Source organism: Rhineura floridana, chromosome 8 (genome assembly GCF_030035675.1).
Source record: "Rhineura floridana isolate rRhiFlo1 chromosome 8, rRhiFlo1.hap2, whole genome shotgun sequence".
In the NCBI taxonomy this organism is placed as follows: domain Eukaryota; kingdom Metazoa; phylum Chordata; class Lepidosauria; order Squamata; family Rhineuridae; genus Rhineura; species Rhineura floridana.
The window spans coordinates 93,429,310-93,453,980 of NC_084487.1; the positions used below are offsets into that span (position 1 = coordinate 93,429,310).

The 24,671-nt window shown below is 40.3% G+C and overlaps 1 protein-coding gene across 8 annotated transcripts in view; it reads left to right on the forward strand.

The window, feature by feature from the left end:
• PTPRZ1 (protein tyrosine phosphatase receptor type Z1) overlaps positions 1–19,949 on the forward strand; it is a 222,570-nt gene extending 202,621 nt beyond the window's left edge. For 6 of the 8 annotated variants that reach the window (XM_061640120.1, XM_061640125.1, XM_061640127.1 and 3 more), the window contains 8 exons: positions 3,415–3,561; positions 5,600–5,693; positions 6,702–6,775; positions 11,708–11,836; positions 12,397–12,546; positions 13,464–13,606; positions 16,171–16,306; positions 18,748–19,949. In XM_061640120.1, coding sequence (XP_061496104.1) covers positions 3,415–3,561; positions 5,600–5,693; positions 6,702–6,775; positions 11,708–11,836; positions 12,397–12,546; positions 13,464–13,606; positions 16,171–16,306; positions 18,748–18,888 — 1,014 coding nt within the window. In that variant the 3' untranslated portion in view covers positions 18,889–19,949. The remainder of the gene's footprint in view (positions 1–3,414; positions 3,562–5,599; positions 5,694–6,701; positions 6,776–11,707; positions 11,837–12,396; positions 12,547–13,463; positions 13,607–16,170; positions 16,307–18,747) is intronic. The other 2 variants (XM_061640121.1, XM_061640126.1) reach the window with 1 other exon arrangement.
• The last annotated feature ends 4,722 nt before the right edge of the window (positions 19,950–24,671 follow it).

Consider the following 24,671-nt stretch of genomic DNA (forward strand, 5'->3'; position numbering starts at 1 on the left):
TGCATGCAAAGCATGTGCCCTACCACTGAACTACAGCCCTGTTTAAAAGAGTTTCTTTTAAAATTGCTCTTTTCATTTCACTAGTGAATGCATAGTATACTAGGCCAGATCCATATAATACATTTAAAGCACATGAATCCCACCACAGAATCCTGGGAACTGTAGTTTGTTAAAGGTGGTGGGTACTATAACTGTAAGGGGAAACTACACTTCCCAGGATTCTTTGGGGGGAAGTCATGCACTTTATATATGGGTACTTTAAATGTATTATGTGGATCTGCATTACTTCATAAACTTTGCCTGCATATAGATCATTTTAATTAAATTTTAAAATGGAGATAAGCTACAAAGTTTACTGGGTGACCATGGGCTACGCACCATTTATCAGCCTAATCTGCCCCTCAGGGTGAAAATAACAGAGGGGGACCATGAACACCCTAAGGTGCAATCCTATGTGTGTTTACTCAGAAGCAAGTCCATGGCTTACTCAGACAGGGAAGCATGCCTAGGACTACAATTCAGTGATAAGGAACTTCACTCACCCAATCCAAAATTCAGGAGCATGCCACGTTAAACTGTTTTGCAACTGTTTTATACTTGTTTTATGGTTATTGGATTTTAAATGGCTTGATTTCCTGTTGTGAGCTGCCTTGCTTTCCAATCTTACCTCACAGGGCTGTTGGAAAGACTCCATATACACATACACACTAGAGATGTAAAAATGCATACACCCCATATAATAGTTTGAGGTCCAAACCAGTTGACCATTGCAGAACATTTTTTTTTAAAGTATTAGTTTCCTGCCAAATAAAAGCAGTGACACCTAAGTAAGCCTGACTAACTGCTTTTAAAAAAGGATCAGAGGTGAAAAGATTTACAACACAATCCTTTTCTATGTTCATTCAAAAGTCCCATGGATTTTCAGTACAATCCAAACCATGTCTACACAAAAGTAAGTCCTACTGAATTCAGTGGGGTTAGCTGTCAGGTATGTGGAATTAGCATTGCAGCTTTACTCCCAGAAAAGCTTCGTACTGGGAAGATTTTCAAAACAGGTTATGAATAAGACAAATAAACTGCCCTCTTCCAGTAAAATTTAAACTTGTTTGACTCCTTAATTAGAAAAGTATAACACTGCAGCATGTACACTTTTTAAAACTTCTGTTCAAAATTTATTTGAAAGATAAAATGCATAATATGCCATTTTTGCAAGTAATTAAAAAACCCTGCATGTGCACTTTTATGCATACCAAGATCCTGCTGTGAGCTTCTGTTGTAGTACAATCCTATGCATGTTTACTCAGAAGCAAGTCCCAATCCTGTACAGAGAAATTACTGTTTATGCTGCTGAAAGCTATATATTTATTGAATTCCTGATGTGAGACAAGCAGAAAAAGGAAACCGTGAGTTTAGCTACTGCCTGGAGTCAACAAATCATGTCAGTCACAACCCTGACTTCACTTATTGGCTAAAAACCTGAAAGGGCAGGGAGTAGAGCAGCCTGTAGTAACAAAAGTTGCGGGGGGGGGCTAACATTTTGGTTTATATCTTTTGAACCAGACCACCTAGAAACTTAATTTTTTAAAATGAAAGCTAAGAATCCAGAGATTAAGGTGAGTCACCTGAAGACCCAGAGAGGACCCAAAAATCAAGTCTCTGGGAAAAACCCTGACACCTTGCAACTCTAGTCCCAAGGCATTTAGGGCTTATATAGGCTAGTATTGAAATTCAAGGCTCCTTGAATTGTACCCAGTAACTCACTGGAAGCTAGTGCAGCACTTTCAGGACCAGTAACACATAGTCACATTTGGCTGCCCCACTTACCAGCCTAGCAACTGCATTCTGCAAGCTGCAGCCTCCGGACCATCTTCAAGGGCAGCCCCACATATAGCACAATACAATAGTCTAGACAGGAAGTCACAACAGCATGGACAACTGAATCCAGGCTATCCTGATTCAGGAATAGCCATAGCTGGCATATTAACCTCAGCTGGGCATAAGCACTCCTAGCCACAGAAGCCACTTGGGACTCTAGTGACAAGTTGGAGTACTCCCAGACTATAAACCTGTTCCTTCAGGGGGAGTACAACCCCTCCCAGAACAGGTCATAGACCTAATTCCCAGATATGGGACCACACTTCTGTCTTATCAGGATTCAGCCTCAGTTTATTGGGCCCCATCCAGCCCATCACTGCCTCCAGACACCTGCCCAATACCTTCACATCCTCTTCTGATTCAGATGGAATAGAGAGATAGAGCTGTGTCTCATCAGCATATTGATGGCAACATGCTTTAAAATCCCTGAACGACAGCTCCCAATGGTTTCCTATAGATGTTAAATAGCATAGAACAGATCCTTCTGGGACCCCATAGCCCAAAAGCCATGGAGCCAAGCAACAATGTCCTAGTACTACTTTTTGGAAGCAGCCCTGCAAGTAGGAATAGAAACACTGCAATACAGTATCTCCAGCTCCTTTAGTTGCTCCAGAAGAACATCATGTCCAATGGTGTCAAAAGCAACTGAAAGGTCAAGAAGAACCAACAAGGTTACGTTGCCCCATCTTTCTCTTGATAAAGGTCATCAGTTAGGGCCACCAAGGCTGTTTCAGTGCTGAAACCAGGCTGGAAACCACATTGGAATAGATCTAGATAATCTGCTTCCTCCAAGCATGCCTGCAGCTGGCTAGCCACTGCCCTCTCAATTACCTTGACCAGGAAGAGAGTATTATAGACTGGGTGGTAGTTTTCTAAACCTCTGGATCCAGGGAGGACCTCTTCAAGAGGGGTGACATTACTGCCTCTTTCAAGGCAGTGGAAGTAACTCCCTCCTATAATGAGACATTAACCACTCCCTGGATCTATCCAGTAAATCCCATCTTAATAGATTTCACCAACCGTTATGGACAGGGATGAAGAGGGTATGTAGTTGGCCTCACTGCCACAAGCATCCTGTCTACATCCTTGGGCTGCAAAAACTTAAAATGATCCCACAAGCTGTAATTCAACTGTGTTCCATGTCACCTTTTCTGTGTGTGTGTGGGGGGGACTTCTTATGGATTTCTCCAAGCTGATAGTAAACTAAAAGAGTAAAAAAAAGGAGATGCTGTCATGCAGGTCCATCCAAGAAGTGGATCAAACTACAACATCCCCAGAGTAGATACTATTCAATTAATATAACTATAATATTGTGAAAAAATAATATAGAAATTTGTATAATTGTAATAATATTTGTATTTTGGGAAAAACAGTTTCTGCCTTTTTGATATTTGTACATCTTTAGCAGGATCCATTCTGTTTTTGCTGGTTAATCTGTACCATACATGTACAAAGATAACTGGTAATTTTAGCCAGCAATAATAACTAATATTAAAACCAAAATGATTTGCTCATGTTTTTTCTTTTCTTTTTAACTAGGAACAGTATATCTTTATTCATGATGCACTTGTAGAGGCCATACTTAGCAAAGAAACGGAAGTACCTGAAAGCCACATTCATGCCTATGTTAATTCACTCTTAATACCTGGACCAATGGGAAAGACAAGATTAGAGAAACAATTCAAGGTGAGATCTCTTTAATTTGGAAGATTCAAAACAGTTGATTCTGCACAAAAATGTTTATATAGCCACTGTATCATTGGGCCGTAAAAAGTATTTTGGAATCGCATCTTAACCATAGAAAACTGATGTCTCAAACTAGTTTCTCAGGGCTGAACGTGCAGTAAAAGTAAGAGGCTCATATTATAATAGATGACATAATTAGGAACATTTCACCTCTGGTGATTTGAAAAATCACAGACAACTGGAATTGGCCTTTTATGTGGCCATTCATGTGGGTGCACATCCTGGTACTTAGGGAGCTGAATGGAGACTAGGTAATGTTACCCAGAAGCATTGCACTTCACATGGCTGTTGAGGCCCACAGGTGGTAGAATGTTACTGTTTTGTTTTGGGGGCAAGGAACAGAAAAGAAACTAGCCCATTAAGTTCCTTTCCAAATGTAGAGTAGAATATCAGGTATATGAATGTCATGTATCTTTTTTAAGGAATGCATCCCAGAAAACTGGAATAATTCTTAAGAGAATCTCTCTGGACCCTGAAGTGTGTGAGAAGTGTTGCCCACTTGTTAATATCACCTTTTTGGGTAGGGTGCTGGAGAAGCTGATGGCCGTGTACCTTCAGGCATGCTTGAATGAAGCAGATTACCCTGACCCATTTCAGTTGGGTTTTAGGCCCAGGTTTAGCTCTGAAATGGCTTTGGTCACTCTGATTGATGACATGTATTGGGAGATGGACAGGGCCTTGTTGATTCTCCTGGATCTCTTGAGCTTTTGATACCACTGACCATAGTATTATTCTGGAGCAGTTCTGTGGGTTGGGAGTTGGTGTTATAGTGGTTTTGTTCTTTCCTGTAGGACTGCTTCCAGAGAGTCCCAGTGGGTGGCTTCTGATTAGCATTTGCGCTGTGGGTCCATAGGGCTCTTGACATCTATATAAAACTGATGGGTGAGGTTATCAGGGGATTTGTAGCTCAGTGTCATCAATATTCTGATGACACCCAGTTCTATTTCTCCATACTGAGTCAGATAAATCTGTTTCAGCAATGAACCTGTGCCTGGAGGCAGAGAACCAATCGCCTGAAGCTAAATACTCACCCTGAAGGAGTAGGTTCAGTGCCTGGTTCTAGGTTCAGCACTATCAACTGAGCCCTAGGCGACCTTGATGGCAAGGAGTTCTTATTTCCAGCTATGATTTGTACACCAGCAATGGCTATTCCTAGACTGGAAGAGCCTGGTCACAGTGCTGCGTACTCTGGTAACAACATATTTAGATGAATAAAATGCACTCTACACTGCCTTTACCTTGAAACTGCAGCCAGTACAGAATTCAGTCTAGAGTTTTGACAGGTGTATATGCATGATGTCATATAACATTTATTTGCAGAATTTTTCTTGGCCTGGAACTCAAACATTTGTCAAAGCACCTCTCCCAGTATCTCACCGTCAGCTGTTGTATGCTAGGTGGTACATGAGGTCAGACCTATTCTGTGACAGTGCCATGCCTGTGTAATTCTCTCCCACTGGAGGCATGGCATGCCCCAATTTTGATGGAATCCCAACCACAGGTTAAAGCATATGTTTTCCCAAGCATTTGACGACTGAAAGCTAGACTGTTAGGATGTGTTGGTTTTAGAATGTGTTGAACTACTGCTGTTATATGATGGTTTTATAATTGATTGACAATTGTAATTATTTAATTATTGTTTTTGTTATAGTATGTTGAAAACTGCCATGTGATTTTTTGTAAAGAAGAGTGGTCTAAAAGTTCAATTAATGAATAACATTAATAATGTAGTGGCTGAATGAAAAATTCCACAATTCATACCTCTCCTTGAACATGGACCCACCAAGTTCTCTCAGTGCCCCCTCACCACCTGCAATATGAATAATTCTGTAAACTGCTAGCAGAGTTGGAGTCATTGACTAGCAGACCAGCAATCTTGGCTGATTGACATATGTGGTCCTGGCCTGAATCACACTTGCATGCACATTTCTTGTGTATCACACACCCAAAACAAACTGTTGTTTTTGTATTAATTTAGCTTCTGAGCCAGTCTAATATACAGCAGTGTGATTATTCTACTGCGCTGAAACAGTGTAACAGAGAAAAGAACAGGACCTCGTCCATAATTCCTGGTAGGTTCGTTGAGAAAATCTTAAGTTTATTGACCACAAAATTAGATCAATAAGCCAATTAGTTGAGTATCCTATATGTCACAGTGGCCATCGGTAGATGTTTCCAGTAATGACATAGGGCAGCCTTTCCCAACCGGTGTGCCTCCAGATGTTGTTGGACCACAACTCCCATCAGCCTCAGCTGGCTGAGGCTGATGGGAGTTGTAGTCCAACAACATCTGGAGGCACACCGGTTGGGAAAGGCTGACATAGGGAATAACAGGGGGAATAATCTTGCTCTTATACACTTCCACCTTTTGATATCTGTTACCATTTCTGTAGCTGAATGGTTGGCATACTAAAATCTGTGTTGCTTATGACCCAGATTAATTTTGCTGTAGTTCACTTAGACCTGATTCAGCATGCACCCTGATGTGTTGGTGACTGATTAAAAAGAAATAGTTAGGGGGACTCTCCTTAAGGCTATTTGTGAGAACAGGCTCCCTATACAGCTCAGGTAATCCAAGTAATCATAAAGCCTCCTTTTCCCTAGTTTGTGACAGTGTCGTTGAAATAGTCCCAACACAGCTGTGTTGGGGAACTGTTCCACATGAGTGGCTTAGCATGGGATTTTGTACGCTTCTAATGGACCAGAAAGAGACATTCCCCCTACAACTAAGGTCCCCTTCACATATTTCTGGAGAGGTATATGAGCTTTTTCCCCCATAGCTTCATTCTGTGCTAGTCCTATAAGATTTGAAAGCCTGGAACAAGGGTGGGTAATTCACATGGGTCCTTTGCCCCTCATCATTGCCCAGACAGAAGGGAAGACCCATAATTTTCTCTGCCCACATAACAGCAGCCATCAAATGACAGAACAGCTGTGATGGATAAAAACCACAGGAATGTGGTTCCCATGGCACTAAGTCAGTGGTCTCTTCAGATCTCTTGATTTGATGCAACAGCAAATCTGGGGCAAGAATTTGCATGTTTACTAGAAAGAGAGAAATAGCTCTCTTTTTTTTACAGTGGAAAGATCTAGAGTTGGTATTTCATCATTATCTGGTGAAGGCACAGACTACATCAACGCTTCTTATATTATGGTGAGTGAGTTTCCTCATAAATTATACTGTAATTTGAATTCATCAACATATTTTTGTCAACTTTCTGGAGAACCTTAGGTGATTGCATTCCACTCATGGCTGTTCTATGCATGTTTCTGTTGAGCGCATGTGTGCACACAAGCACATACATACATACATACACACATGTGAACTAAAGCAGAAGATAAAGGTGCTTCCAGACAACAACATTTTTGCTAACTGTGCCTAGCACTGTGCAATACTAATTGTACAATATCTAGTTCTGTATTTGAAACCCAAGTTCATACCGATATTTTTTAAAAGTAAAAATCCATTAAACAGCTACAACTTTTGAATGGTTGGGAAGGAGCCATATCACTATTCAGCTCCCCACCCCTCATCTTTATCTGGAGATGAGCTTTAATTGCACCCAGTTTCATCCTCCTGGCATTTTAGGAAGAGTCCATTATTTTATAATACAAGCTGACCATATCTTTCATATCACTAGCTTAGTTCAGAATCTGGCCCAGTTTTTCTACACGTTTTCATGTTGCATTATTTAATACCAATATGTAGCCTTTTCCATCTGCTAATCTTTTCTTTCTTAGTGGCAGAGAAGCCCTGGGAGTAAGTATCTGAGCACCTGGGTGCTTGCTGCTCGCTCCTCTGGGTTGCTGTCTCTCAAGATAGCTGAAGTCACTGGTCAGTGCTGTAAGGACTGGGACCCCCTGCCTGACCCTGGCTCCAGAGAGAGGCTGCAGTTAATCTTGTAGCCTCCTGCATCAGCTGCTGGCTGGGTCAGGAGGCATAAAAGCCCAGCTGCTGCCAGCGGGGCTGCCATCGAAGAGTGTCATTCCTTGGGGATCCCCTTAGGAAGTCCCGAGGGCACTACCCCCTTCTATTTCTTTTTTCTGTTTTTTAAACCAATCTAAAGGAGATTGGTAGTGGGGAGGGCGTATGGCGCATGTGCAGTTCCTGCGCAGGGTGAGAGCCTGTGCGGTGAACTAAATGATAGGAGAAAGTCAACAGATGCCTTCAGAGTGAGAGTCTGCAACTGGCAGAAGGCTGGGCCTCCCTGGGTGTGAGACAGAGGGAAGTAGATGTGTCCTGTGTGAAAGATACTGAGTGGGTCTACTGTTCCCAATTCTCTCAGAGGCCTACTGGGATAACTGGTTCAGGTAGCTTTTGTTGGTGGACTCATGTTGGGTCCATATCGGGTGTTTAGGAGGAGTCTTAGTAAGGAGGAACAGGGGTGATGCCACCCCAATTTCAGTGATCACGAGTATAGGGATGTATAGCCATGGGGAGGCAGTGAATTACCATAGAAGACAAGGGCAAGGCTATCTACGCCTTGTTCCTCGCTCTCACTCCTCTCATGGGTGGGTTCCTCATTGTTCATCTACTGTGCCCACTGGCCTGTGTGTGTTGTTGTTAACACCAGATCAGTACATAAAAGACCACACTCATCCATGATCTGATTGTGGATGAAGGTGCCGATTTTGTGTGCATTACTGAGACCTGGGTGGGTGAGCTGGGAGGAGTTGATCTGACCCAGCTTTGCCCACCTGGATACTCAGTGCAACACCAGCACAGGCTACAGGGGCGGGGGGGAAGGAGTTGCTGTGGTCTACAGAACTTCCATCTCTGTCACGAGGAAACCACTTTGTCTTGGAGCTGGCTGTGAGGGTCTGCACCTAGTGTCAGGCTAAGGAGACTGTAAACTAGGGTTGCTGCTGGTGTACCATCCACCCTGCTGTCCAGCAGCTTCTCTGGCTGAGCTGGTGGAGGCCATCTCAGCTTTGGTATTGGAGGAGCCCAGAACGATAGTCCTGAGTGATTTCAATGTCCATGCTGAGGCTGCCTGTAGTGTTCTGGCTCAGGACTTCATGGCCTCCATGACAGCCGTGTGGCTGTCTCAAATTGTCACCGGCCCGACGCATAGGGCAGGGCACACCCTTGACTTGATTTTTGCTCCAGATGGAGGAAGGGGTGGTCTGGAGATGGGGGGGTAGATGTCACCGCATTGTCATAGTCAGACCACTTCCTGGTGAAGTTTAGACTTATGGCTCTGATCCTCCCTTGCAGGGGTGGTGGACAGATTAAGATGGCTCACCCCTGGAGACTAATGGAATCCACTGGATTCCTGAATGCCCTGGGGGAATTCCCAGTAGATAGAACAGGTGACCCTGGTGAAGCCCTTGTCACGCTGTGGAACAGTGAGGTGTGTCAGGCTCCTGACATGGTTGCCCCCAAGCGCCCTCTCTCGCATTATGTAGCCTGGTTTGCACCTTGGTACACCAGTGAGCTAAGGGCAATGAAACAGGCTGGATGACAGCTAGAGCGCAAGTGGTGAAAGATGTGCTGTGTGGCTGATCAGGCACGAGTAAAACATCATAACCGTGCCTACTATGTGGGAGTGAGAGTGGTGAAAAAGGCCCACTTCTCTGCTATCATCGCATCACAAGTAGCCGTCCAGTGGAGCTTTTCCATATTGTCAGAGGTCTGTTGACATCAAATACACGAAATGGAGTTTTAGACCCTTCAGAGGCCCACCGTGAATTGTTTGCAAGGCACTTTGGGGTAAGGTGGCTCACCTCTGCAGCAATCTTGATGCCTCATCCACATCTACTGTAGTCCCCAGTGAGATGTCCAGTGCAACGTCTGCCACAAATTCTTGGGAACAGTTTCAGTTGATGCATCCTGATGACATAGACAAGGTGCTTGTGATGATGTGGCCAGCAACGTGTCTTCTTGACCCTTGCCCTTCTTGGCTTACTAAAGCTTGCCGAAGGGGATTGCCCAAGTGGATCCAGGGTGTAGTCAACACATTGTTGCAGGAGGGGTGGTTCCAGCCACCCTGAAAGAGGTGGTGATCTGACTGCTCCTGAAAAAGCCCACCCTGGACCCATTGGTTTGCGACAATTACCGCCTGGTTGCAAATACTCCCTTTTTAGGGAACGTGATTGAGAGGGTTGTGGCGTAGCAATTGCAAGTATTCTTGGATGAAAGATTATCTTGACCCATTCCAGCCTGGGTTCAGGCCTGGTTATGGGACTGAATTTACCTTGGTTGCCCTGATGGATGACCTTTATTGGGAGAAGGACAGGGGGAGTGTGACCCTGTTACTCTTACTCTCTCAGTAGCTTTTGATACCATTGTCCATGGTATCCTTATGGGCCGACTTGGTGAGATGGATATTGGAGGCACTGTTTTACAGTGGCTCCGATCCCATCTGCAGGGTCATTTTCAGAGAATAGCATTGGGCGATTGTCTTTCAGCCCCCTGGCAGTTGTGCTGTGGGGTGCTGCAGAGTAACATCTTGTCTCCCAGGCTGTTTAACATCTATATGAAGCCCTTGGGAGCAGTCATCAGGAAAATTGGGACGAGGTGTCAGCAACAATACTCACCTCTGTTTCTCTGTAACATCTGAATCAGGAGAGGCAATGCAAGCCCTGGACTGCAGCCTGGACTCAGTGGTGGGCTGTATGAGGGCCAATAAACTGACTCTCAATCCTAAGCAAGATGGAGACACTGTGGGTTGGTGGTTCCTGAGTTCGGATAATTGGTCAATTGCCTGCTTTGGATGGGGTTGTACTCCCTCTGAAAGAGCCGGTTCATAGTCTGGGGGTGCTCCTGGATCCATCTTTGTTGCTAGAGGCCCAGGTGACCTCAGTGGCTAGGAGTGCCTTTTACCAGCTTTGGCTGGTAAGACAGCTGTGGTCGTTTCTGGACTGGGATAGCCTGAGCACTGTTGTCCACGCACTGGTAACCTCCAGGCTGGATTACTATAATGTTCTCTATGTGGGGCTGCCCTTGAGGTTGGTCCAGAAGCTGCACCTGGTGCAAAATGCAGCAGTGAGGCTGCTCACTGGGGCAGGGTATCACCAACGTGTCACCCTGCTGCTGAAAGAATTGCAATGGCTGCCCATTTGCTACCGGGTCAAGTTCTAGTTTTGGTGTACAAAGCCCTATACAGCTTGGGACCGGGATACCCAAAAGGCCATCTTATCCCTTACCTACCCAGTTGATCACTGCGCTCTGCAGGGGAGGGCCTCTTGCAGATACCATCTTATCAAGAGGTCCATTCTGCACAACTTAGGAAATGGACCTTTAGTGTGGGGGCATCTACCCTTTGGAATTCGCTCCCCTTCAATATCAGATAGGTGCCATCTCCGTTATCATTTTGGTGCCTACTGAAGACCTTCCTCTTTAAGTAGGAAACCTGTTTCCCGTATCTGAGACTGGAGTGTTTCCTGTTGGAGTTTGCCATGCAGGACCTTGATAGCCAGGCATTACATGGTGTCAGAAGTCGATTTGGCTTCCCCCCCCCTTTTCTGCAATTGAGGGTTTGTTGGTGTGTTCTTGCACACATTTATCAGCTTAAGTAGCTGTAAACATTGACTCATTCTGGCCTCCACTTGCTTTACAAGAAATCATCACACCAGTGCTCAACAGTCCCGTCTTCCTGGATGGCCACACTGGAAATCAAAGCCTAGATAACCCTTCCCTTGGGGCTTTTTCGGACCAGGAAGTTTTGGCAGCTGGGGAAGTTGCAGAGCGCTGGGGAAATGTTGAACGGAAAGAAAAATGCATACATCACCTTTGGCCATCCTCTCAAGGATATTTATTTATGTGTTTATTTGATTCCATTTCTTTAAGTAGAGACCTGATCCCAGTGTGTGTCTGTGTTGAAATTGTTTTTTTAATATGTTTTAAACTTTTTTTTCCAAAAAATGTTTTGAAACCTTTTTTAACAGATGTTTTTAAAGTTTTTTTAAAAAAATGTTTGTAAACATGTTTTGTTTTAATATATTTTAAAGTCTGTTTTTATGATGTTTTTAAAGTGTTTTGTTTGCCACCCTGGGGTCCTGCTGGGAGGAAGGGTGGGATATAAATCAAATAATAAATAAATTTTAAAAATTTAAAAAATCACTGAATATGTTTATTTTGCAGGGTTATTATCAAAGTAATGAATTCATCATTACCCAACATCCTCTGCTACATACTATCAAAGATTTCTGGAGAATGATATGGGACCACAATGCTCAGATAATTGTCATGCTTCCAGAAAGTCAGAATATGGTAAGATTATACAGTATGAAGGCATTAAATACATCATTTTGTCAGCATTTTCGTTAGTTCAGCAACAAACATAGAATATCAGATTCCATCTTTTCTTTTAATTACCATTCAACTAATAGTTATTTTGATCTTAGGAATATGAAAATGAAAGAAAGAGCTACTTTTGTCCTTACTAGTTAGTGTTTTTATGAATGGGCTGTGAAAATATTCTCATAGCAGTGATAATTATTAATATTGGTATTAAAACGTAGGACTTGTGAGACTTTAGACCTTTATAATGTTTATTCCATGCACCCATACAAATAGCAATGGGTTGGAAAGGCATTCCTTGGCATGTAAGTATTACTTCATTTGGGGGGGGAGAGATAAATGTTTTTGAAAAAACGTGTTTTGCTAAGAAACCAGGAAGGCTATGACATAACATTACTATCATATTTAATAATTTCAGTTACGTTAAAATAAGCCACTCACAATGTGTATTATTTGCTTCACAAAACATCCAAATATAGCTTTCCTTTTTGGTTAATTTGTTTATTTAGAAGTGTTTCTTTTTCTTTTAGCAGGCTGAAGATGAATTTGTATACTGGCCAAACAAAGAAGACCCTATAAATTGTGAGAGCTTTAAAGTCAGTCTGATTTCTGAAGAACACAAATGTTTGTCAAATGAAGAGAAGCTTATAATCCAGGATTTCATTTTAGAAGCTACACAGGTATTCTTGCTATTGTACCTTTATAGCTGAAGACTACTGTGATTTGAATGGCTAACTAAAAGCCATACCCTGCATAAAATTGCACAGTTAATATTTTGCAGTTTGTACGATTAATATTTTTTTTTCATGAGGGACTTCAAACATTTTGTAGTAAGGTAATGTGTTTGTAAACCATATTAGAGCTTTCTGCTTATAAAATGATGCTATGGAGCTGTGCAGCCCAGTGGCCAAAATTATGAAGGAATAGTTCATATATCTAGGTTGTCCAATTGGCCTTTATCCCTGTTTTTATAGAAGTACCCTTGTAATTGCACAAGGCACAAAATAAAACCATGGACACCATCTGTCTCTGTTAGTATGGAACACTCCCAATAGTTATATTACTTGAAAATGTTAGTCACTTTGCTATCCAGAATTGACATTATGAAGATCCATGTTCCTTGATTTGGATTACCAGTCCAAATAAACCAAGAAAACATTCTGTATATGGCAATTATTTTCTATCACAACCTTTTTTTTTAGGGGTCATTAGCTCATAGGGGGGAAATCAAATGGTGGACACACAAATATAAAAGAGAGACACCTTTGAAAGCATAAATCAGGCCAGCTGACAGGGTGTCCCCTTTAAAGATGAAAGCATGTCAACTAACACAATCCACACCTTTGGAGCTCACCTTGCTTGGGGTCACCCAGGGCTAAGCAGTCTCCTGCCTGAGGAGAGCTATTAAGGACCAGATGAAATCATGTAAAGGGCTGGATGTTCCCCACCTTTGGAACTAATAAAAGTTTGCACATATTTAAATAAAGCCCAGCCATATCTTATCAGTATATATACTCAACAAGACAGGAAAAAGAACAATTTCTGCCTTGAACAACATGCATCAGTTGCTATTAATTCTGTGTCTTTTATTTTTTAGGATGATTATGTTCTTGAAGTGAGACATTTTCAGTGTCCAAAATGGCCAAATCCAGATAGTCCTATTAGTAAAACATTTGAACTCATAAGTGTCATCAAAGAAGAAACTTCCAACAGAGATGGACCTATGATTGTGCATGATGAGTAAGTTTGTGTCTGCTGCAGTTGTTGAAATACTGTTATCTGGGTGTGTGTTTCACACAGCAACTGCAGACTTACCAAACCCTTATTTACAGGAAGTGACAGAACCACTCCAATTTTCTGTCACACATAAAACTGCATGTAACAATGCCTTCCTGGCTCAAAATGCATGGTCTTCTCGCTCCAGTGTACACATGGATCATTTACAGAGGTCCTTGTAGACCCTGTGATTTTAGACCACACCACCTTTTTGAGCAAGGTGGTTGAGGCTTGTGGTGGAACAACTGCAAGCAGTCTAAAAGGATACTCATTATCTGAACCCATTCCAGTCTGCATTCTGGCCTGGCTTTGGAATAGCAGGAACATGACTCTGTTGTTCTTACTTGGTCTGTCAGTGGCTTTTGATACTGTCAACCATGGTATCCTCCTGGACCAGCTCTGTTCTTTAGAGCTTTCATTCCTACCTACAGGTTCTGTTTCATAGAGTAGCACTGGGGGACTGTGGTTGGCCCCCTGGCAACTATGCTATGGAGTCCCACACGGTGCCATCTTATCTCCCATTATGGTTAACCGTTGAGTGCAGTCATTAGATTTGGAGTATCACCAGTATGCTAATGACATCCAACTCTGTTTTCTGTGACATCTGAATCAGGTGTGGCTGTGCAAGCCCAGAGCAGTGTTTGGATGCACCAGCTGCCAATATGCTACGAGACCAAATTTAAGGTTTTACTGTTGTGCATACAGCCCTAAACAACTTGGGGTCATGATATCTGAGGGGTTGCCTTGTATACACCATGTATACCTGCCCATTCACTGTAGTCATCTAGAGGGGCCTTCTTTATGCTGACACTTGCAGTGGAGGTTTATTCTATGCCAGCTTGCATTAGGTTCTTCTGTGCAGCAGCACCTGCCTTGAGGAACACACTGCCCATTGAAGTTAGAAAGGCTGTAACACTGGATAAATTTTAACAGATCCTAAAAACTTCCCCAGAAGGATGAGTTGACTCAGATATAGTATATGGTGCCTTTTTTGAGAACTGTTTTAATGTTTTACTTGCTTTTTACTGTTTTGTTATTGCATATGTTGTAATGTTTATTTATTTACTATATTTATAAATATTTATTTATCATATTTATAAACAGCTAAAATGCTCACACAAAGGATGGTGAAGGACTGAAACGAATAAAGAAAGCATTCTCTGTAGACCATGCAACAGATTTTTTTTGTGCATGGAGCAAGTTGGAATAACTTGTTTTAATGTTAGGGACAACTCTGAAGATGCAAGGGAAATGTACACATGCTGTTTGCTGCCATTTAGGTCCAAGAAAAAAGTCTTTCCTTGCACAACTGCTGCATTTGCATTTTAAAGCTTCTGCATGCATAAGAAGCAGGTGATAGTAGGGACAGACAAATCTGTCAATTTCAGTTTCTGCTCAATTTTGCCTGTCTTTTAAAAAAATATATGTATCTTTTTTCAATTTTCAGTACAGAGATATTTATATTAAGTCATGGTGGGAGTGGGGACAGAGGGAGATTAATAAATAAATGCATACCTAAAAGGAAGCAATAAAAAGAAATTCACCTGTATAAAAAAAATAGAAGGGGAAAGGAAAAAACTCAATGACTATCTTGTAGTTGATTGAACAGGGAGTAAGCAGTGAATCTGAAGTGAGTATTTTTTTTAATCTTTATACAGTTGCATACAGTGGGTTGTATTCAACTAAATCCTTCTCAGAGTAGACCCATTGAAATTAATAAGTTAGCCCTATTCATTAACTTCTGTGGGTCTATTCTGAGTAGGACTAGTGTTGAATACCATCCAATGTATATTTCTGCATACATTTGTGATTTTGTTTTTTAAAAAATTGCTTGAAAATCCATATACATTTTCATGTTTATTTCTCATAATGCACACATTTTTGTACACAATTTTGCCACTTTCTTTATTTTTGCATTTTTTTCACTAATAGAATGCAGGTTTGCATGCACATTTCACTAATACACAGATTTTTAAGTGCATTCTTTGTCTGGTATTGCAAAATTTGGAGAAGTGTGAATTTTAATGGACAGCTGTGTTTCAGTTCACATATTGGTGCAGAAAATGAGAATTTGGTAAGTTTACATTAAATACAACCCAAACAAACTTATCCCCCATCCCTACTGATAGGACTGTAATATCTTTATTGTTCTTCTATCTCATCACTGCTGGTCATAAAGGAAAGTGTGCAAAATATATAATGTATGACAAATAGATGCAAAGACAGGTTATAAGAATGAAACAATGTAAATAAAGCTCTATTTTTTCTAAATTAACATGGTTTAGTGGTCAGATTTGCACCATTGCTTAGGAGCTATATGAAGAAGAGTCTATGGGAAACTTGATTTAAATCAGCCCTTTTTTCTTGCTGATTTAAATCAATCCATGCTTCCAAAAATAAATCACATTTGACCTGATCCCCCCATCATGCTGCACTTTATAAATGGCATCCCTTTTAAGAAATCTTGCTGTATCAAAGTATAGAAAACAACCCATATATGCACACTTTTTTTTTTTACCTTCATAAAGGCATGGAGGAGTGACAGCGGGTACCTTCTGCGCATTAACAACGCTAATGCATCAGCTTGAAAATGAAAACTGTGTGGATGTTTATCACATAGCTAAGATGGTAAATTTGATGAGGCCTGGAGTCTTCACAGACATTGTAAGTAAACAATTTTCTTTATGTTATGAAATTCCATCAAGAAAAGGATCACATTAATGTGGTTAAAACTATGGCTCCCAAGTGTTGCATATTACCTCAGTTTGGTAATATGAAGACATGAGTAAGGGATAGATATACTTGAGCAGCCACTCCCTGGTTTTGCTTACCTATCCAGCTTACCTGTATAGTGTTTAATGTCCCAGAAAGGTGAGTTTCCAGTTCCATTTTTCTTACTTCCTTCTAATTCAGGGGGATCCAATGTGGTGGCCTCCAGATGTTGTTGGGCTCCATCAGTCCCAGCGGCATGGCCTGGTTTGCACCATATTGGCTTCCCCTGTTCTAATTGGATCTTAGCTGGAAGCAATATTCTCATCTCTGTCCCAGCTGTCTTCGATTCCTTGTCTTCTCCTATGTGAACAAAGGTCTCAGTTGGGACTATGAATTCCTTTGTCATTATATAACCTCATGAATTAGGGCCAAATTAGACATTGCAGACGGCCATGTATATTCCATGCAAGTTTCTTGTTCATTCATATATAAAGCAGGTGTGGAATATCTACTATTTTACCTACACAAAGAGAGTGTAGAGAGGGGGGAGTGAAACCTATTCCTTCTCCTGCCTTACCTTGCAGAGCTTCATTGCCTGGCTGACTCACTTCTTATATTGGAACTGGGCTGGGTGGAAAGTGCTTAAAGCAGTGTGCTCCTTTAAAAAAAAAATAGCCTCACCTTCCCTGGTTAATATGTGAATAGCTGTCCATCACATCAAAATTCAAAACATTTTATTTTATCTTATTTATATCCTACCTTTGTACTAGTCTAGGACTCCGAGGTTGCTAACAAAAAACAAACAAATAAGAACATAAAAACACAAAGAAGGCAAGAAACTAAAACATGAACAAAATGCCAGAAAAATCAGGGAGCCAGTGTGATATGGTAGGTTAGAGTCTTGAATGATGACCTGGGACACCAAGTCCTGACTCAGCCATAATGCTTACTTTGGGCCAATCATTGTTTCCCAGCCTATTTCACAGAGGAGTTGTGAAGATAATATGGAGAGGGAGAGAAACATATAAGCCACCTTGAACTCCTTGGAGCAAAGGTGGGATATAATAAATAAAAAATAAAAGTGTCATGTGTTACCAAATGCTTAGGCAAACAAACAAAATGTTTGCTTGGTGCCAAAAAAATAATATAGCACCTGATTGGGACCTGTATAGCTGGAAGTGGTATTACTAAATCTGGGAACCACAACAGAAGAAATCCTATCCTTGGTAGCCTCCCAAATTTAGGAGGAACAAGGCCTCAGCAGACAATCATAATAATACTAAATGCTGCCAAAGTGTGCTGTGGTTTACAAAAGCCTAATGCAGCTGTGAACCTGAAACTCATATTCCCGACAATGGAGATGGTACGCTTTTTGTGCACATCTGTGGAATGTATACTTTCATGTAAGACCAAACCACGTATGTGAGCTAATGATCCCAGTAAATTATTATTTGTTTTATGTTTATGTACGGAAGTACACAAGGCAGCTTGCATAGAATTGATACAGATCAAAATAGTACAATAAAGACAAAAGTACAACATAAAAACAAAAACAAAACAAGCAAACCAACAGCAGTTAAAAACACGCAAGCAGGAGTTTTAAAAGCCATTTATACAACAGAAGATTGGGAGCTGTGGGATTGCACTCTCCTTCCCTTGGGTGCCCAAACCCATGAAGGTTTTTTCCAATGAACACTCAGGCAAACCAACTGATTTTGGGGCTGAGCAAGTAGATGCTCACCCATTCCTAGTGGTACTTAAGAATAGCAGAAAGGAAAAAAACAAAAGCAAAGCAGTTTGAAGTTACAAAATAATCCATACAAATTCAGAAGATGCGTATCCTGTTTTCTGTTTTCATATATGGAGCAGTATTTAAAGAATGAACTGGGGCTGGCTGCAGTAAAATGTTGCAAGTGTTGCATACACCTTATGGCAGTCTGCCGTGTCTTCTTCCAAGGATACTCCCATAAGCAGACAGGCATTCTGTGGCCACTGAACATATATTTTCATTTATTTATTTAAATATATTTATAACCTACTCTTTCTTGCAATAGCAGTCTGGAGCCAGTTTACATAAAGGTTTAAATACAACATTTTTGGTAAAGTAGCAGGAGTGTATAAATTGCATCATAGGGACTAATAGCTAGCAGATGGGAAGGAATTCTGTAATTGAGGCACTACCTGAAAGGGTTTTTTTTTCTGAAATTTTTGGGTTTATTATTTCTACAAGCTTTGGGGTTCCCTTGAGCACTCTGATATCTCCCTCTTGTTTGTCAGTGGCCTTGTTTGGCTACAGTGCTACTGGCACACACCAACTGAGCTTTCTAGTAGAGGGAGTGATTCTTAATGTTCAGACCAACCACACTAACCTTGTACTTTCCCCACCCCTTTAGGACCACTATCAGTTTCTCTACAAAGCTATACTCAGTCTTGTTAGCTCCAGGCAAGAAGAAAATCCTTCAGTATCTATAGACAGTAATGGCTCAGCTTTACCGGATGGCAATGCAGCTGAAAGCTTGGAATCTTTAGTTTGACTATAAACAGAAGATGACAATGATTATCAAGAGCTGGAAATTTCAGTATGGCTGCTTTCCTTTTTAAAAAATTTTGTGGGGTAGGGGGGTGGAAGAACTGTCCAGCTATTAGATAATCTTTTTATTTCCCTTGTTGAAATAAACTCTTGTTGCAAATGACTTTATTGCTGAACTTATATCATTAACAACGTGTGCCTTTTTAAAAGATTCCTTGTAATGCATTTTGTTATGGTTGGACTACTAATCTCATTCAACTTTACTGTGTTTCTAAGAATGAAACTGTGGTCTCTTTTAAGGTATTAGTTTCTAATTTCTCAGGCTTTATTTTAAATTTTATTGTAACTATGGTTGCTATGGTTCTCAGCAACAAATATGTCATGTTTTAGTATTCCGTTTACTTGCTGTTATTTATAGCATTCCTTACATTTGCTAGAAATCTAACTTTTAATATGGTAGAATGTAAATATAATACTCTCATCTGTAATATTCAACATTTTAAGATTTTTGGTAGGCATTTAGAATAGCTGATACTTACTGTAAATATTTCTTGAGTGGATTCCATGGACCAAATTTATATTTATAATTGTAGATTTTTATATTTTACTACAAAGTCAGTTTTCTAGTTGTGTAATTGCATTGTTAAAATGATGTGGTTCAGTGCCCATTTTTAATTTTAACAAACATCTTCTGAAATATTATCTCATGCATCCTACATGAGTAACCATATCTCTGCATGCAATTTTAACTTTTGTGGGAAACTGAAATATACTTGTTTTGAAAAAAGAAGTTTCTATGAGAATAACATCTGTACTCAGCATTGTTTAGACTGTTTTTATCAATGGCATTGCAAAAATAAATATCAGTATTCCAGTTTGTGTCAAAACACTCTGCAATGTACATGCATTAAACAAAATCTACCTCATCAGTGCCGAACATCCAACATTACAACACCAAGCTTCACTCCCAGAGTGGCCTTTCACTTTTTCCAGTGGCAAAGGGCAAAGAGATTTCAGTGTTGCAGAGGCAGGGCAAAATTCACAAGCAAGTTCAAAGGGTTGCATATTACTAATTAAACTACAAAAAAATAAAACAAAACACTAGTCGTGTATGATAAAGAACATTGTGTGGTTACTTTTGTATACCTCTTAATAACAAGACAAACAGGTGCTCCTGAGAAATCTTCACATGCTATTAGAAACAGCAGAAGAAAATTAGATCGTCCCTAATATGCCCTTTCCTGAATGGCACACTATCCACTGTACAGACTGCTTGCTAAACAGATGGTGTACACTGACAACTTTGGCTGTTCCAGTCACCTTTTGGGAGGCAGAGCAAAATAATGAGTTGAATTTCATTCCCTAGCCCGCAAAAAAGTGATCAGTGCTGTCATTATTTACTGTTACAGACTGCATGTCTGCTGCTCCATCAAGGACCACCCTAAGTTCTAACTTCTTAATTCCATACTCTTATGGACGTATTTTGCCACTGCTGAATCCAAGATTTAGTCCAAGAGCAACCTAATGCAACACCAGGCTAGAGAAGCACTAATTGCAAAACAGGCACAATCTATTACGGACACACAGCCATATCAAACCTGTGCTCTTTCAGGTTTATGTCCTCTTATTTTTTTTTTTAATAATCATGGCAACTTTCTTAATCACGAGTGCAAAAACCAGTACTCCCAGAATTCCTAGCCCAAGCAATGGTCCAGTATTCCAGTTTAAGACAATTTACTTAACAATAAAAACTGAGTGGTTCATTGTGCATCATTGCTTTGATTGTTCCTTTGAACCAGTGTCAGCAGTTTAATCCATAGCACCTCTGCAGCAAAATACCCTGGTTCTGAAATGTCATTCATTGGCAATCACTCGTGGCTGAGTAAGATTGTCTTCCAAGATAAGGTCTTTAACAGTGGGTCCGTAGGTGACTGTGGAGGCCAATTCTGGATCCTGTATTCTTTTTTTTTTTCAATAATTTTTATTCAAATTTTCGTAAAACATACAAGACAAAATCATAAAACATTCAAAGACAAAAAACAAAATCAAAAATAGTTAAACAGAAAGAAAAAAAGAAGAAAAAAAAAAAACAAAAATAAAAAATAAAGAGTAAAATATTGACTTCCCATTTGTCAAAGATCAAATCAGTTATAAGTCTATAATATATAGCAATCCTGTCTCTTAAGTCATATTATAAAATCACTTTCCTCCAGTAGTTATCTTACTTAATCATCAAATCTCATAAACATTACTTTATTCTTTCCACAAAAAGTCAAAGAGAGATTTCAATTCTTTAAGAAATATATCTATCAATTTTTTTTTCCAGATAAGCATATCGATTAATCCATCTCATTACTAATTATGATAATCTTATTGTCATTACCATAGTCAAAATAAACATTTCAATTAATCCATCACATCAGAATCTGTTAGGTTCAGTAATTTCAGTAGCCATTGTTCTATTATCTCTATTAGTTCCATTTTCCATCTTCCATCTTCAGTAGTCTTGTTAAGTCCAGTAATTTCAATATCCAATCTTCCATTATCAGTATTCCATAATAATCTTGCTGTCAAAGCCATAGTCATATAGTAAGAGTCTGATGGGAATTACCTCTATCCCAAATATTTTCTTGCCATCCATTCTGAATAGGTTGCTGAAATACTGCTGTAAAATCATATCTCTGTTCTTTTTTTCAAAATACACTGGGTCATCTCTTAAAAGTTTTTCCATTGTCACATGGCTGCAGTTAATTCCATAGATTTTCTCTATATTGGGCTCCATCACATCATTCCAGTCCAGAAGATAATCCATGCCATTGATAACTTTATCTCTAGAATCTTCATTAATTTCTTCAGAGATAACATTGAGTTCCAAACAATAGATTTTATTTCTAAAGTCCATAGACTCCAAATCTTGTTCCTGTTCCACGTTTGTTCCAATCTCCGGGATCTCCTCTCTCACAGGGACCCCTATTCCAGTCTCCAGGGTCTCCTCTCTCACAGGGACCCCTGTTCCAATCTCCGGGATCTCCTCTCTCACAGGGACCCCTTCCAGGGTCACCTCTCTCACAGGGACCCTTATATCTTTAATCTCCTGCTTCATTTTACTCAATTCAATTTTCATTATCTCAATCTCATCCATTATTTTCTGAAACATAGTTATTTCCAGATTCTCAGCCACTTTCTTAATTGCCATTTTAAAAGAAAAATATAGGAAAACCACTTCTTATTTCAGCAACAATTGGGTTAATACTCCAGACTTGATGACATCACAGTATAAACAGAGCAGACAGCCTTATCTCTCCAATAGTTAAGTAAACAAAATGCAGTTCCCAGGATCGAAACAATTAATGGCAATCGTCAAGAAACAGATTCGTCAAAATAAAATAGACCAAAAAGAGAGTAGTCTCAAAACAGTATAATATTTTTCAAAATAAAAATCTGGAATAGAAATCCCTCTTCTGTGTGTATCTTTAGAATGCAAATCCAGGACAGCTTTTTGCAACAAAAACAGAGATAAGCTATTAATTAGTGCGTAGCAGAGAGAAGTTACGGCTCCCCAGTGAGATGTCAAAAACCGATCAATCTGGCAAATCTCTTTTAAACAGCAACAATTTAAGTCAAGTAAAAGAAAAATATAGAAAGAAGGGTGCTTGCCTGTTAATGCGTTCTCTCTTAGAAGATAAGATGAACGTTCGCTTTAACAGATAGAGCTTGCTGTTAAAAATCCGTCCCACCTTCGTCGGCTGGACCTCGTCCCATAAATTAATGAGATCTGGTCGTCCCAACAAAAATAGGCTTTGAGGTTAATCTCTTCGTTTCTCCCTACCCGGGAGAAGTTTAATCAGTCAAAAAAAAAGAAAAAACTGACTGATATATCTGAATAAGCTTCTTTTGAGGCAGGAGCCCGTCTCAAAAGCAGGCACAGGCTAAGTCACCCTTCCCGGAAGTCACCTCTGGATCCTGTATTCATGCTTCTTCAAAGTCCACAGCACCTTTGATAATAGCCGACCTCCTTGTGGGACGCTCATGGGCCAAGACTTCCCAGCTGTCGATGTTCATGTTACATTTTTTTAGATTTGCTTTAAGAACATCTTTAAACCTCTTTTGCTTTAAACCTCTTCGTTCCATTTTCCATCCTTAAGTTGGGAGTAAAGTAGCTGCTTTGGAAGACGGTGATCAGGCATTCGAACAACATGGCCTTAGTGAAGTTGATGTTGAAGGATCATTGTTTCAATACTGGTAGTCTTTGTTTCTTCCAAAAAGCTAACATTAGTCCATCTGTCTTCCCAAGTAATTTGCAGAAGTTTCCGGAGGTAGCATTGGTGGAATCTTTCAAGAAGTTGGGAGTGGCATTTATAGATGGTCCATGTTTCACAGGCATACATTAAGGTTGGTACTACAATGGCTTTGTAAATAAACATTTTGGTCTCCCTGTGAATATCCCGATCCTCGAACACTCCACGCTTCATTTGGAAGAATGCGGCACTTGCAGAGCTCAGATGATGCTGAATTTCAGCATCGATGTCAGCTTTTACAGAGAGATGGCTGCCAAGATAGGGGAAGAGATCAACGTTCTCCAACATCACATCATTAAGCTGGATTGATGGTGCTACAGAGGGACTAGTTCGCACCTGTTGATGAAGCACTTTGGGTTTTTTTAATATTAAGTGAGAGCCCAAGCTTTCCATTAAACAACATGGCTGCCATAGGGAGAGGAGTGTTTGTTTCGTCCTCTCCTTCCTTTAGTAAGTAGTGAGACTTCTTGGGCTATTTTTAGACTATTCTTAGTGTTAGGCTACTATTTCACTATTATATTACTGATATAGTATTGAAGGTTATCTCGGAAGTGAAATAGAAATAACAGGGTCGTTATCTGAAGACTCAGACCTTAGAGCTCCGGATCTCTCCGTCTGGACTTCTGGTCTTAAATTCCAGTGGTTGATTGTCAAAAAAATTTTTTTTCTTTCTCCTCGTTTTTCTAGTACTATATTTTTATGTTCCACCTAAGCTCGTTACTCTAGTAGTGGGAGCTGTGTTTGCTTATCTTAGGACTGTAAATAATATGATTACACTCCCTAATTAATTTTAAAAAATTTCTAGCCTAACAACTTCTACGAAATATGGTACTTACTAGAAAAATGCTTCAGGAACGTGAAAGCCAGCTGGAAAATGTCCAGACTGCTGGGGTTACGCCGAGGAACAAAAAGCCGAGGAACAAAAAGCAATTAAAGATTACCCACTTCTTCCATTATATGAACAAAGAAAGAGAGGACAAGGAAAATACTAGTTCCTTCCTTTCTTCAAGAGTCATCTCTAACTCACCAGATTTAAAGGAACAGTGGACTATTTATGACTTTGATACTATACAACCAGTCATCACAGACTTTGATAAACTAGATTGGTCCCTGGACTTTAAAGTTGCTCATCTATTACAGGAAACTACCTCCCCAGCCACGCCTAATCTAGCCCTTGAAATGGCACAAGCTGAATTAAGAACTTTTCCAGATTTGGCACAAGCTGAATTAAGAACCTTCCCAGATGTGGAACCAACTTCCTCGCCCACTTCCTCAGCTGTTGCAGAGCTCTTAAAGCCAAATCAAAATCAGAATTTAGACCTCCAAGACGATCCTCCCACACCCCTTTTACTCAAGGACCTGGAACAATTTCGATTGACTCCGAATGATGCCCCTCCTTTGCTGTCCTTGTCCTCACAGCTTATATTAATCTCTGACCAATTAAAGTCGATGAAAAACTTTATTTCTGTAACCAACGATCTTCTCAAGA